The following is a 14987-nucleotide window of genomic DNA, read 5'->3' as shown; positions in this document are numbered from 1 at the left end:
CTTTTTGGCTCAATCGTGTCCAGTTTTTGGAGAATGCTTGGACAAGTCCCTACAATTTTCTTGGGATGGTTCTTCAGAACTGCTTTGGCCAGGGTCTCTTTGTGAGGGCTGAGAGAAAGTTATTACCCCAAGGTCACCCAGGTGTTTTTGTGCCTAGAATTCACAATATCATGGTTTCTACCTTGATTCCTTAACCACTGCACCAAATTGGCCCTCAGATTAGAAGGCAAATCTCTTAGCCCCAACTGAACAATGCCTCTCATTCTGATCTCTGTTCAATAGACACAAGTAGCTGTGTAATAAATTGCTTGAAATATTCCAGGGCAAAGATTTTTTTTAAAAAAGAACCATAACCCTAATCTATTTCCAGGTGAATTTTAAATCACAATTACATTAACTGGCAAATAGTCAAGTGATGCAGATGGGACATTTCTAATTGGCTACTATGTTAAATGCCGGGTATAAAACTAGAAGTATTCTGCTATGATAGTTCCTACTACTGTTTCACTGTTTCAAATATTCACCATGAAAGAAGAGTGAATGACCATCTGGAAAAGATGCAACAATTGAATATTTCATCTGCATAAAGATATCCCTGCAATAAATGCTACCGTAATTTAAAAGTATATTTGAAATTAAATGTGAAGATGAACACTAGAACTATTATCTTTTTAAGCTTTTCAGTGGCACAAAACCTCAACTAAAATAATGGATTTGCGTGTTTCAAGTACCCTTGTTAATAACATCAATACCTGGAAAGATGGCTGCTTAAATAAGTGTTTCAAATCACAGAGAAAACAAGAAATGTTTTGTCATTTTGTTTAATTAACGTGACAGATGTTAACACAACTTCCTAAATCTTATGAATTTCATTCCTTTTCATCTCCATGTGTGATGGTGTAGCAGAGAGCTTTGTAATCCAGATTTCCTGCTGAGTCAATAGGGGAGCATTGAAACATCTGATCTATCTGTAAAACAATAGAAAAAGGAAGAATTTAGCTAAATAATTTGAGCAGGACAAGGCCAAAGACCACTGCCATGTGATTCTTTAGCCTTTAAAGTTAGAAATTGTAGAAGCGTGTCTACTAAAAATTCCTGCTAGATTCAAAAAGCATACATTTTGTTCACAGAAGTAACAAAATTAGAAGTTGTTATCTTAGGGGTCTCCATAAAAGTTTTCACACAACTGAATTGCCATTTATTAGGACAAAAAATAACTTCAACAAAAGGAACTTACTCCATTAGCTACCTTTTGCCTGAAAATATTAATGATTAACTAATTTTTCTAAAGAACAATAATTTGGTGTGTCCACTAAGTACATATTAAGTTAGCTACTGATTAGAAGTACCAAAGAGCTTAGAAGTCATCTATACTTTCTTTAGATAAAGCTTGGCAACCATTTTATTTTCAGTTAGAGCGAGCCCTTTATCTAAGAATTCATACTTCAGTAACCACATTTGTGTGTTGCAGATAGCAGCAAATTAATTTCAATCTGTGGCATCCAGAGTTTAGCACCCCTCAGTTGAACAGCTGTTGTCATTCGATTTCAGCAGAGTGACAGATGCTACAGTGGTCTGGATTATGTAAGGCAGCTTCATGGATCAATGTTTTATTTATGCAAGTGTGTTATAATTGTGAAATTCTGTTTTAAATGAGTTTGCAACAATGCCTATTTGTTTCAAGAAATTTGTTTTGAACTTGTTGGTATAAGATGGCAATTGTTTGGCATAACCCCATAATACATATCCCAGTTAAAGAATTGGATTTTTAATTGGAATAATCCTGACTGCATATTTAAAAGTTCCTCTCCACTTTAAAAAACAACATTCTTAAAAATACAGACCTCTTCTGCTGTAAACTTATCGCCTTGGGACATCATTAATCGTTTTATACTGTTAAAAAAACAAAGAAGAAATTTGTTTTAAAATGTTATAAGGGGTTGCATATAAAAAACACCTATTTGTCCATTCCTATGTGGGAGAATGTTTTCTGTGTTACAAAAGCCCAGTTGTACCTTTCCTGTCAATGACCTATGTGCCACCAAAGTCTTGTACATTACTTGCAACATATGTTTTGTATATATGTGTGGTTGTCTTAATTTACCTGATGATTGAATGGCAGCATGGAAGATGTCATATTTCTAGATTAGAGATCTAGAAACATAAATGACAATTTTTGCTTTCTACCAGAACATGTATTCAGGTTTGTCATGTTTTTGCTTCAGTTGAACATAGTTATAAACAGGGACACTAGGATGACTCTCATCCCCTTCCTCATTCTGTCACTCCTCTTATCTGATAAGAACCAAAGAATTTCTAATTAGGTTACCCAGTTTGGTACTATTTATATATATTTTTAATATGACTAATACAGTACTTTATTTAAATATACATTCAATTCTGTAGAAACAAACAAACCAATAAACACACACTTTTAAGTAAAAAATTCAACTGACTTAAGTTGATGATGGCACTCATCCCAAAAATCCAACTTTTTTTCGTGCTGTTCCAAGACTCTCTTCTTTATCTAAAAGAGCTTGTAAAGAGGTGTGCAGCAATTTTCCTATTCTCTTTCCAGTCTCCATCATCTCAAAAATGCTCTCTGGGTCCAGGCTTCCTCTTCCTACTTTTTTCATGCAAGTGATAACACCCTGACTTGTTACAGAAATAAGGAGGCTAGCCAAGGAACATGCTTCTTCCTGAAGAGTGGTGTCGACCACATATCTATAGCCAATTTTGCTTAAGGTAACAATACAAGGAATATTACAGACACTGAGTCGAATGCAATCAAAAGGATCATCAGACAGTTCAATTTCATGTCCTCCTTCATCCTCCAAAACACGTACTTTGGGGATCCTGGTATTAAAGAGTGCTGCCTTCACTGCAATTGAGACAGCATCGAATAAGTTACCACCACACTCCAATAACAAGACATCAACATAAAGTATCCAGCAATGCTGTCTGGGATTAATACAAAGGGTTTTCAAATCAATACTGCTCTCATTATTAAATATCCTATAGAGAGTATTGGCAATCTCCGTGCCAAGTTCTTCACCACCACGTCCTTCAAATTCTGGAGCGGCGTTTGCTGAACAATCCACAAAGAATTCCAAGCAGCCTTCATTTGGTTTCTCCAGCTTTGGTGTTCCCATTTCTGCCTTGACTCCAACCAGGATATCTGTGTGCCCAAGTTTTACTCTAGCAGATCCACTTGTATTAGATATCACATCCGTTTCCATTTCGGCACATCTATAATCTTCACAGCCACGGCCATCAACTCGAAGATCTTCCTGGACGCCATGCATGATGTAAACCTTTTCGGCCTCGCTCAGGACCACCGACGCCATAATAATCAGTCCTTCAAAGCGCAGACTCCTTCTTCTCCAACACCAAGAACTTCTTATCCGACTGTGAAAAAAGGGCGCCAGACAACACCATGCAGTTCCGTTAGCCTCGCGCCTTCGCAGCGCCTTCTGATTTCGTCACTTCCCCCTTCGGCTTCCCCGTCGCTACTTTTTGGCTTCCTTCCGCTTGTGTTAAGAATGTGTGCAGAAATGGCGTCTCCGCCTATTCTCACTGGGTCCCTCCTTCCTTGCTCTTACGTCATGTCGAGGGAAAGTCAACCCCGGGATTTCCCGTCTTCGGTGCAATTCTTTTCTGGAGAAGCAGGGCGGTGCGCCTGCTAGATCGAAGGAGGAAAGAAAAACGTCCAAGGCGTGTGCCTGGCCGCAAGCCAGAAGAGGAGCATCGCACTGTTTATATTTTAATTGAAGATTCTGATTTTACTTGTAAATAAATAAACTGTCTTACTTCTTCCACAGTACAAACACGTGAACCATATAAAAGACTGCGCAGTTGACAGCTGTAGCCAGTCAACTTAGAACCTATTTGGATCAGATTGAGGCCGATTGGCAATCATTTTACCGATTATTTCATTCAATATTTTATACCCCAGTATGCTATATTACCTTGTTTTATTTGGCATGGCCATTAGACTAATCAATCAACAATCAACTAAACTATTTGTTTGTTTGTTTGTTTGTTTGTTTGTTTGTTTGTCATACAAATATATTATTGTAGACTTTTTATTAAATCTGCACTTCCATTTCTACTAGTTTTTCTTCTCATTCCTATCACCCTTTTCCTCCCACTTAGGACTGTATGACTGTGACTTGTTGCTTGTAACCTAAGATTTTTATTAATATTGATTGTTTCTTCGTTGCTTATTTGACCCCTATGACAATCATTAAGTGTTGTACCACATGATTCTTGACAAATGTCTCTTTTTCTTTTATGTACGCTGAGAGCATATACACCAAGACAAATTCCTTGTGTGTCCATTTACACTTGGCCAATAAAAAATTATATTCTATTCTGTTCTTTAACATAATATGTATAAAGTAGAGATAGAAAACATAAAAAGACGGGACAGGGATGGTAGGCACGAAGGTGCACTTATCCATGCCACTTGGAGAGGTCTATTGTAGATAATGTAAGATTGAAGTTCTGGGATTGGGGGAAGAAACAAACAGAGTCTGGTAGCGAGTTCTAGGCATTGACCACTCTATTGCTGAAATCGTATTTTCTGCAGTCTAGTTTGGATCCATTTACATTCAGTTTGTATCTATTGCGTGCTCTTGTGTTGTTGTTAAAGGTGAAGTAGTCGCTAACGGAGTGCATTGTATGATTTTATTAACAACAGTTAAATCTGTTGGGAGGCGGCATAGCTGTAAATTTTCTAAATGTAGTAATTGAAGCTTGGAGAAGTAAACTAGTTTGTTGCATGAGGAGTGGTCTTTTTATGAAGTATTTCTGGACTCCTTCAATTGTATTAATATCTGTTATGCAGTGTGGATTCCATACAGGTGAGCTGTATTCAAGAATTGGTCTGACTTATGTGTATATGATATTTTTCCTATTCTATTATTATACTTTTATTGCTGTACATCCTTTACTTCATTCATTTTCTTGTTGTACATAAGAACATAAGAGCCATGCTGAATCAGGCCAAAGCCCATCGAGTCCATCATTCTTTGTCACACAGTGGCCCACCAATTGTCCATTGGGATCTTGAGCAGAAAGAGAAGGCAAAACCCTCCCTTTCCCTTGACCCTCAACAAATGGTACTCAAGGGAATCCTGCCTGCCTCAACCAACATAGAGGAGGCACATGGACATCTGTTTCAATAACCACCGATACACTTGGCATCCATGAATCCGTCTAATCCTGCCTTGAAGCTATCAAGGCTGACAGCTGTCACAATCTCTTCTGGAAGTGAATTCCATAAACCAACAACCCTCTGGGTGAAGAAATATTTCCCTTGATTTGTCCTCACTTTCTTACCTATGAGCTTTAGGGAGTGCCCCCTTGTCCTAGTATTGTGTGATAGAGAAAAGAATTTTTCCTCCATCCACCTTTTCTATCCCATGCATGATTTTATACACTTTGATCAAGTCACCCCTTAAACACCGTCTTTCAAGGCTGAAGAGACCAAGGCGTTGCAACCTGGTTTCGTAAGGGAGATGCTCCATTCCCTTGATCATTCTTGTTGCCCTTTTTTACACCTTTTCCAGTTCCATTATATCCTTCTTGAGGTATCTTATAGTTAAGATATACATACGGTGCTTGTCATCTATCTACCTACATACCTACATACCTACATACCTACCTACCTATCTATCATCTATCTATCATCTATCTTATTAATCTAATTTACTGATGTTATGAGTGTATTTTGATTTGATTTTCTCATTTAGCTCCTTTTTGGAAGGGAACCTTTGCAGAAAGAGTTTAAATCAGATGTAAAAAATACGAACACACATTGTAAAGGGACAGGTGTTTCTTCAAATCAACTGCCTTTTAGCTGTTTAAAACTTTAAAAAATTAATACCAAAGCTTTGAACTGAGAAAGAAATTGCAAGCAATTTTCATTATTTTGGCATAACGTTTTGCACTTTAAAAGATATTATATTCTAGCAGAAACTGGTTGAGGAATCTTCCCTGTTATGTTCAAACCAAACTGACAGTATGGATTGCTTCACAATAAAAGCTGTTTATTTTTTTAACTTATTTTAATTTATGCCATCTGACTCCCAATGACCATTTTTGCCATCTAATACTTACTAATCTTTGTTAATGTTGCCTTTAGCTTCTGGGTCAAACATTTTAAATGCATTCATTATTGTCTCTTCAGTATCTGTACCTGCAGAAAATAAAGAGATACAGTTGGATTTGTTGGAACACTTGTTCCTTATGAGCCTTAAAATGTTGGACTAGTCACTAGAGGACTTAGCATCAGCTTTAACGGTTTCCAATAATTTGTTGCAGTTCTAAGGCCAAAATGCCTCACAGGACTAGGGAAAAGAGCTCAGCATTGTCGATGGTCCCTCGATATATTGAGAAGTTGTTAATAAATAAAAAGGGATTGTTTAAAGGGAAAACAATTGCTTTAGTTTGGAAAACTAAAATTAGGACAACGGGAATTAGGAGCTCCAAGTGAAGTCCATTTCTAAATAAATCAATTCATGCCTCTTCAGTTTTTCAGTGTGATACCCATTTTCCAAACCAAATTTGGTTCTAAATATAATTTTGAACACATTTTGAGTGAAAATGCAAAAATATATGGATCTATGTTGATTAACTCACATCAAAAGTGGTGAAGACTGAATTTGGCAATCTCCAAAGTTCTCAACATTTCCAATCTGTTTTTATTTTAATTTTTTAGCTACGTACTATTATTAAAGGAGAACCTCACCAATTAAATGACATTTTTAGGGTTACTATTAGCTCTCATTGTCCTAATTCAGGACAAAAAGGGAAATTCATGCTAAGTTTTTTGGGGGAGGAAAAGGCTTTATCAGTTAGTGCTAAACTTACCACTTAACTTTTCCCCAAATAAGTTCAAAAACATGGTGAAATTAATAGGTCCTGTAGCTTCTTTTAGCATAGACTCTAATTCATCATCTTTGACATTTGTTTTACCTAAAATCAAACAAAGATATCAATTGCATCTGTCTTTAGTTGTATCAGGTTTACATTAATCTTGTCAATGGTAAATTCTAGCAATTTTTTTAAGTGACAGCAAAAAGTAATTTCACCAGTTTCAAAAAATTCCAATGTCCAACTATCCACTCAATTTGTAATCATCTTAAAAGAACATAAAGAGCTCAAGCAATTAATAACAAAAGTAGATTTTAAACTGAATTTATCTGCAATCTCCTTGAATCAATAAAATAATTGAAATAGATTGATAAATTATTGTAATTTACATTGAAATTATATTAAGAGAAGAAAATATATTTACCATCTGTTGCTCTTCAGAGAAGAGTGATTTTAGCCTCTAATTGATTGTAGTCTACTTAAGTGTAATTATTACTGTACTGTATCCGATTACAAACTGAAAAAAAACCCTGATTTTAAATTGATACAAAATAATTTTATAACACTTGCCCAATGATGCATAGGTATCTTTTAGGTCTTCTTTATCTATGAAGCCGTCTCTGTTCTGATCAATTAGGGTAAAAGCCTATTTAAAACAAAATATTTTATTATGTTTCTGTTAGTTACTAATATCATCTCAATCCTAATCATAGTTACTTCAGTCTAGGTCCGATGTATTTTGAGTTGATAGAATGAGAGCTTTTTCTATATTCCAACATTTGGAAAAGCAAAAATGTGATAGTTAAGCTTAAATTTAGAGTTGTGGACTTAGCAAAACATACCAGTACTTCCAGAATGAGAGTTACAAATTATTCTATTGCAGTGATGGCAAGCCACCGCGTGCCGAAAGGGGGTGTAAGTGCCACATGTGCCTGTTAAATAGGCTCGAATTATAAACAAACTTGGTTTATTAACATCTAGCAATAGCAATACACAAACGACAAGTAAGCAAAAAATTATACAAGGAACGCCAAGCTAGCTCAAAACCACTCCTTTTATATACACTGACAACAGCCCCAACTAATCCGATTGGAGGAAATCTGCCCGCTTTCTAGAGTAGCCAATCCTGGCACTTTGGCTGTTACTGAGGATGTAACAGTGCCCATACTCATTCCCTTCCCCCCCCACACACACATGTGCACTCCCCGCACTGCCCCTGCGCATGCACACAAACCCCTCTATCCCCCATACAGGCGCACTAAAGTCTGGGATGGTGAAAAAAATACACAAATCCCAGCGAGCGGTTAGGTCCCACAGAGTCGGCTTTCTCCGGGTCCCATCGATGAAACAATGTCATCTGGCGGGACCTAGGGGAAGAGCCTTCTCTGTGGCAGCCCCGACCCTCTGGAATCAACTCCCCCCCAGAGATTAGGATTGCCCTCACCCTCCTTGCCTTTCGCAAACTCCTTAAAACCCACCTTTGCCATTAGGCATGGGGAAATTGATTCCCCTGGCCGTTTCCGTTTTATGTATGGTTTGTCTGAGATGTATGGCTGTTTTTTATATTAAGGGGTTTAAAATTGTTTATAACTATTGGATTTGTACTGTTTTCTTGTTGTGAGCCGCTCTGAGTCTTTGGAGAGGAGCGGCATACAAATCTAATAAATAAAATAATAATAAAATGGGCAAACCAGAAGTTCAGAAAAACAGACTTCTGGTTTGTCCACTGTGCTGTGTTCTTGCAGGGTTAATTTGGTTCATTTCTAAGATGTTACTTCAAAGCAATGGTGGGCTACTAGCCTGAACGCTAAATTGCGCTTGTAAGTGCTTGCGAGGCCAGCGCGATTTTGCTTCTGCCCCTGTAGAGGTACCATAATCATGCACGAAGCCACAGGTGCGCCCGTGTTTCGGCAAGGGTTTTTTGGCTCCGTGCACAATTTTGCAACCTCCACCAGTGCAGAAGCAAAATCCTGTTGGCCCCGCAAGCACTTACAAGCCGTGGCGAGCGCAATTTAGTATTCTGGCTAGTAGCCCACCGTTGCTTCAAAGCACCACAGTGCTTGACATAGAATAGAATTTTTTTTTAATTGGCCAGGTGTGATTGGACACACAAGGAATTTGTCTTGGTGCAGATGCTCTCAACATACATAAAAGAAAAAGAGACATTTGTCAAGAATCATGTGGTACAACACTTAATGATTGCCATAGGGGTCAAATAAGCAATGAAACAATCAATATTAATAAAAATCTTAGGATACAAGCAACAAGTTACAGTCATACAGTCCTACGTGGAAGGAAAAGGATGATGGGAATGATGAGAGGCTACATCTATAGGCTACTAATAGTAATGGATAGAAAGTGGGAGAGAGGGAAATCAAGAGAGCACAAGAGGGAGAGAGAATAGCCCTCTGACTTAAAAGAAAGTGTATGCAGATAAATATTGGCAGGGAAGATCTCCTATTTTTATACTCTGGTTTCTCTTCAGATCGTATAAATCTTTTGCCTTTTTAATGTGCAATAACAAGCCAGTTGTGTGGGATGACAATAGGTTGAAGCTTGTTCAGTTTTTCTAATGACACACCCCTCATGTGCAGTTTAAAACACCCTAAAGATAAACGTTCTTACTTCCTTAAACTCTTGGATCTGGGTCTGTTCAAAGTTGGAGAAAACATTAGAGGAAGCCCTTTGAGCACGTTTGGCGCCACCTTCCTTCTTTTTGGTTTTTCGACTGGCCTGAAATGAAGAGAAATTATGAATCCAGTCAGATCACATTTTGTTCGGATTACACAGTTAGAAGAAGATAGGCAGCTGATAATAATCATCAGGTTATTTTCCTAAATAACAAAATGCAGCCTTGATATTATAAAGTTTTACACAAAATCAACAGGCAGCATTATGGGCTTCGGGCAAAGCAGTGTACTGCAGCCCCTATGACAACTACTCACAGGAATGAAAATGTAAATGGTTGATTAAATGAAACATTTGTTTGTCTGTTTGTTTATTTGATTTGATTTGATTTGTATGCCACCCCTCTCCGAGGACTCGGGGCGGCTCAAAACATATCAAAACAATATACAATATACATATCTAAAAAATCCAATTAATATCACTCAAAAACTTTAAAAACTCTAATAACATTTAAAATCATTTATTCCCATTCACACAACAAGACATGCTACACTCGTCAGCCAGGGGGCTAGGGTCTAATGGCCTCAAGCCTGGTGGCACAGACAGGTCTTTTAGGGAAGGCAAGGAGGGTGGGGGTAGTGCAGAACTCTGGGGGGAGCTGATTCCAGAGGGCCGGGACCCCCACAGAAAAGGCTCTACCCCTAGGTCCTGCCAAATGACATTGTCTAGTTCAGTGTTTCCCAACCTTGGCAACTTGAAGATATTTGGACTTCAACTCCCAGAATTCCCCAGCCCGCGAATGCTGGCTGGGGAATTCTGGAGCTGAAGTCCAGATATCTTCAAGTTGCCAAGGTTGGGAAACACTGGTCTAGTTGACAGGACCTGGAGAAGGCCAACTCTGTGGGACTTAACTGGCCGCTGGGACTCATGTGGCAGAAGGTGCTCCTGGAGGTAATCTGGTCTGATGCCATGTAGATCTTTATAGAAAATAGAGCTCCACCCCAGAGCACCCAATTTGCACTGAAAGATGTTGAAAGAAAATACAGGGTGTCCTGCATAAGCCACGCCCACAGTGTGGTAGTAAAAATTTTGGTAGCCCTTCACTGGTCATAACCAGAATACCTCCGAGACCGCCTTCGGCCACACGAATCCCAGTGACCGGTTAGGTCCCACAGAGTTGGCCTTCTCTGGGTCCCGTTGAAACAATGTCGTCTGGCGGGACCCAGGGGAAGAGCCTTCTCTGTGTTGGCCCTGACCCTCTGGAATCAACTCCCCCCGGAGATTAGGATTACCCCCACCCTCCTTGCCTTTCGCGAACTCCTCAAAACCCATTTCTGCCGTCAGGCATGGGGAAATTTACTCCCCGGTTTCCCATTTTACACAAGGTTTGTCTGAGATGTATGATTGTTTTTTATACGTAGGGTTATAAATTGCTTTTTTATTGTTGGATTTGTATCATGTTTTATGTTGTGAGCCACTCCGAGTCTCTGGAGAGGGGCGGCATACAAATCGAATAAATGAAATGAAATGAAACCAACAATTTGAATTGTGTCTGGAAACCAATTGGCAGCCAATGCAGTCCACAGAGTGCTGGAGAAATATGGGTATGCCCTGGGAGGCTCATAACTGCTCATGTGGTTGCATTCTGGATGATTTGAAGTTTCTGGATACTCTTCAAAGGTAGCCCCATGTAGAGAGCATTTCAGTAGTCGAACCTCGAGGTGATAATGGCATGAGGACTGTGAGTAGAGATTCCCTGTCCAGATATGGCCACAACTGGTGCACCAGGCGAACCTGGGTGAACACTCCCCTTGTCCAAGCCAAAAGATGATGGTCCAATGTCAGCTGTGGATCGAGGAGGATGCCCAAGTTGCAGACCCTCTCTGACGGGGTCAAACGTCCCCCCTCTGGGTAATGGACGGACAGATGGAGGTGTCTTTGGGAGGCAGAACCCACAGCCACTCTGTCTTGTTGAGATTGAATTTGAGCCTGTTAGCACCCTGTTAACCCTGATCCTTCGCAGCTTCTGCTCAGGCAATCTCACACTACTCACAAGAGCCTACAAAACTTTGCCAGACCCATCCTGACTACTGCTCATCTGTCTGGAACCCATACCACATCTCATGACCATAACACCCCCGCCCCCTCTCACAAACAAGAAAAAAAAACATACCAAACAATAAACAAAACTAGAAAAAAAGACAAAAAAAAAAAAAAAAAAAAAAAAAAAAAAAATCAAATCCAATAAAAACTAAAAAAAAAAAAAAAAACAAAAAAAAAAAAAAACAAAAAAACCTTGAAAATGTCCAAAGATATTTCACCAGAAGAGCCCTTCTTTCCTCCACTCGAAACAGAATATCCTACGAAAATAGACTAACAATCCTGGGCCTGGAAAGCCTAGAACTACGGCGCCTAAAACACGATTTGAGTATTGCCCACAAGATCATATGCTGCAACGTCCTACTGGTCAATGACTACTTCAGCTTCAACCGCAACAACACAAGAGCACGCAACAGATTCAAACTTAATATTAACCACTCCAAACTTGACTATAAAAAATATGATTTCAACAATCGAGTTATCGAAGCGTGGAACTCATTACCGGACTCAATTGTGTCAACCCCTAACCCCCAACATTTCTCCCTTAGACTCTCCACGATTGACCTCTCCAGGTTCCTAAGAGGCCAGTAAGGGGCATACATAAGTGCACTGGTGTGCCTTTCGTCGCCTGTCCAATTGTCTTTCCTTTCTTTCACCTATCATATATATTCTCTTCCTTTCATATATCCTCTCCTCTACGTTCACTTTTACCCTTATATATATTATCATATGTCTATTTCTTCCTATGTATTTGTGTATTGGATGGATAAATAAATAAATAAATAAATAAATAAATAAATAAATCCAGACCCTAACAGCCTCCAGACACAAATATATTTATTTTATTGGCACTTCCAATAAAATTGGTGTTGAAAAATTACAAACATGATAAACATTTGAACAATACATGTGATTTGAAAAACACAATAATACTCAGTAAGCCCTACAGTTGCTGCATTCATGTGAAACAAGGTGCATTGAAAGGTTAACATACACAGATTAGTATAGGGCCCCTATGCTCATGGGGCTCACAGGCAAGTGCCCATCAGGTCCCTGCAACAGGATATAGAGATTGGAGTTTGGAGTTATTGTTGAAAAAAGCCGGTTTATTTTTAAAAAAATATATTTATCCGCTAAATATTTACTCTGAGATTACTCAATCAAGTTTGTGCCATGAAAACCACACAGACATAATTTTCTTATATATACAAGTTAAACTCACCATCTTTCCTGGAGAGATCCTCTGTTTCTCTGGGAAGCTGTCTGTATCAAAGACTTCTTATATGTAGAGGAGGATCTTGCCTTTCCAGATGGCATTCCCAAAGAAGATCTCAACGCTGTAAAAACCTTCAGCTCACAAGATGACTCCATACTTGGTCAGAACTGCAAGATACCTTCTATTCCCTGGTGGACAAACAACAGTTAGTTGAAGTTGTCCAGTAAGACATTCCTTCAATTGCTAGGAGCTGCAATGTCTATGGTGGTGAATTCAACTGTCACTCAAGCTATTTTTGTGTACCTTTTGAACTCATATATTGTAACATAGTAAAAACAATTTCTCACTGGGCAGGGATTAAACAAGCATTAACTTCTTAAGGAAGACTTCTAAATTCCAACCCTTGGAAGATGCTACATTGGGAAGAAACAATTTTTTGATATAATTTGTCATGGTTTTTTAAAAATTAAACAAGATTTTATTTTATACTTTCCTCCATACCTTTTATCATGATGATGATGATGATGATGATGATGATGAAATACAAAGAATTCTGGAGAATTCATCATGACCTTGAATCAGGAAGAGTAGATCTTGATTTGGGAGGTTTTGATTTAAACAGGTAAACATATTCAATCCCAGTCGTTACTATTTATAGAAAGCTAGATATTCCTTTGAGTATCTGGGTTCACACAACATGGTAAATCATAATTCATAATTACAGAATCACAGTTGGCAGCATAGATAAGCAAACTGCATTTGGGTTTAGTGTGCTTTGGATATCAAATTTTCATTCTTAAATTTAAAAAATTCACGTAACTTATTTAAATGATTTATGCAATTAATGAACCACTTTATGATTTATTGCACAATGAAACATGACTTCATTAAATCAAATATTTAAAATGATGGGTCTTGTTAGAACTATTTTTGGGCTCAAAATATTCTTGTGGAATGGTTTCTTGCAGTTCAGATAATTTGCCCACAGCTGCTTGTGCTAATAATATTCACTGATTATATTGTACGGTGATATTCTCCCTGGGACCTTGGCAGGCTGTGTGTGTATCTTTATTCTCTGCAATTGCTCCCTTCCTTGGGATCAAATTTAAGTAACTTTTAAAGATGCCCTGTCTTAGAGTAGTTGCAAACATTTTCAACTTGTATGTTTCAAAACATACACTGCTCAGAAAAATAAAGGGAACACTTAAACAACACAATATAACTCCAAGTAAATCAAACTTATGTGAAATCAAACTGTCCACTTAGGAAGCAACACTGATTGGCAATCAATTTCACATGTTGTTGTGCACATTCAACTTTGTACAGAACAAAGTATTCAATGAGAATATTTCATTCATTCAGATCTAGGATGTGTTATTTGACCAGTATATATTTTTCTTTTAAAGGAAATCAATAATAACAAACTTCAAACTGTTTGATGAATTAATCATGTCATATAATTTCTGTATTAAACAATATATAATGTAATTCTATTTATTTTGATATAAAAATGATTAAATCCATAAATACTGTAGAATTCCAGAGACAGTCAGTAAAAATTATTATTGGCTTACAATAGACTAGTTCAGGGGCAGGCAAAGTTGGCTCTTCTATGACTTGTGGACTTCAACACCCAGAATTCTTGAGCCAATCAGGCTAGCTCAGGAATTCTGGGAGTTGAAGTCCACATGTCATAGAAGAGCCAACTTTGCCTAGCCTGGACTATTTGGACTGCATAGGAGTAGGCAAAGTTGACTCTTCTATGACTTATGGACTTAAACTCCCAGAATTCCAGAGCTAGCATGATTGGCTCAGGGATTCTGGGAGTTGAAGTCCACAAGTCAGAGAAGAGTCAAATTTGCCTACCCTGGTGTAGATTCTACTCACAGAGGGAAAGCATTTGGTACTGGAAAAGGCATAGGTAAAATAATCCTTAGATTCTAAGAGTTGTACAAAATATCAAAAGTTTCCTTTTATTTGATTTTAAATATACAGTACTTTAAAAATGTTAAAAATAAAAATAGTCGCAGACTTTCCATGGGATTTCTCGGAGGCACATTCTCGACGTCGTAGCTCTATAAAAAAATGCATTCAAGCGTGATCTTCCATTTTCTATCTCTACCTCTCTCCCGTTCATCTCGGGTTTTTTTAACGTCGACGTTCT

The 14987-nt window shown here is 38.2% G+C and overlaps 2 protein-coding genes across 3 annotated transcripts; both read right to left on the bottom strand.

The window, feature by feature from the left end:
• Positions 1-805: 805 nt before the first annotated feature.
• On the bottom strand, positions 806-3511 carry EXOSC7 (exosome component 7). 2 transcript variants are annotated; one of them, XM_070742306.1, is made up of 3 exons: positions 2457-3511; positions 1845-1893; positions 806-968 (listed from the first exon to the last, which is right to left on the bottom strand). In XM_070742306.1, the coding sequence occupies exon 1, from the start codon at positions 3345-3347 to the stop codon at positions 2475-2477; it is 873 nt and encodes a 290-aa protein (XP_070598407.1). In that variant the 5' UTR covers positions 3348-3511; the 3' UTR covers positions 806-968; positions 1845-1893; positions 2457-2474. The 2 variants fall into 2 exon arrangements, with proteins under 2 accessions (XP_070598407.1, XP_070598409.1); XM_070742308.1 differs by having other exon boundaries at positions 877-968; positions 2433-3511.
• On the bottom strand, positions 806-12837 carry MYL5 (myosin light chain 5). Its single transcript, XM_070742309.1, has 7 exons — positions 12830-12837; positions 9505-9612; positions 7450-7525; positions 6877-6981; positions 6124-6202; positions 1845-1893; positions 806-968 (listed from the first exon to the last, which is right to left on the bottom strand). Exons 1-7 carry the CDS (start codon positions 12830-12832, stop codon positions 870-872), a joined length of 519 nt encoding a protein of 172 aa, XP_070598410.1. The 5' UTR covers positions 12833-12837; the 3' UTR covers positions 806-869.
• Between the last annotated feature and the right edge of the window lie 2150 nt (positions 12838-14987).

Source organism: Erythrolamprus reginae, chromosome 2, assembly GCF_031021105.1.
Source record: "Erythrolamprus reginae isolate rEryReg1 chromosome 2, rEryReg1.hap1, whole genome shotgun sequence".
Lineage (NCBI taxonomy): Eukaryota > Metazoa > Chordata > Lepidosauria > Squamata > Dipsadidae > Erythrolamprus > Erythrolamprus reginae.
Note: the sequence above shows the minus strand (reverse complement) of the source record. Positions and strands in the feature narration are given on the sequence as shown.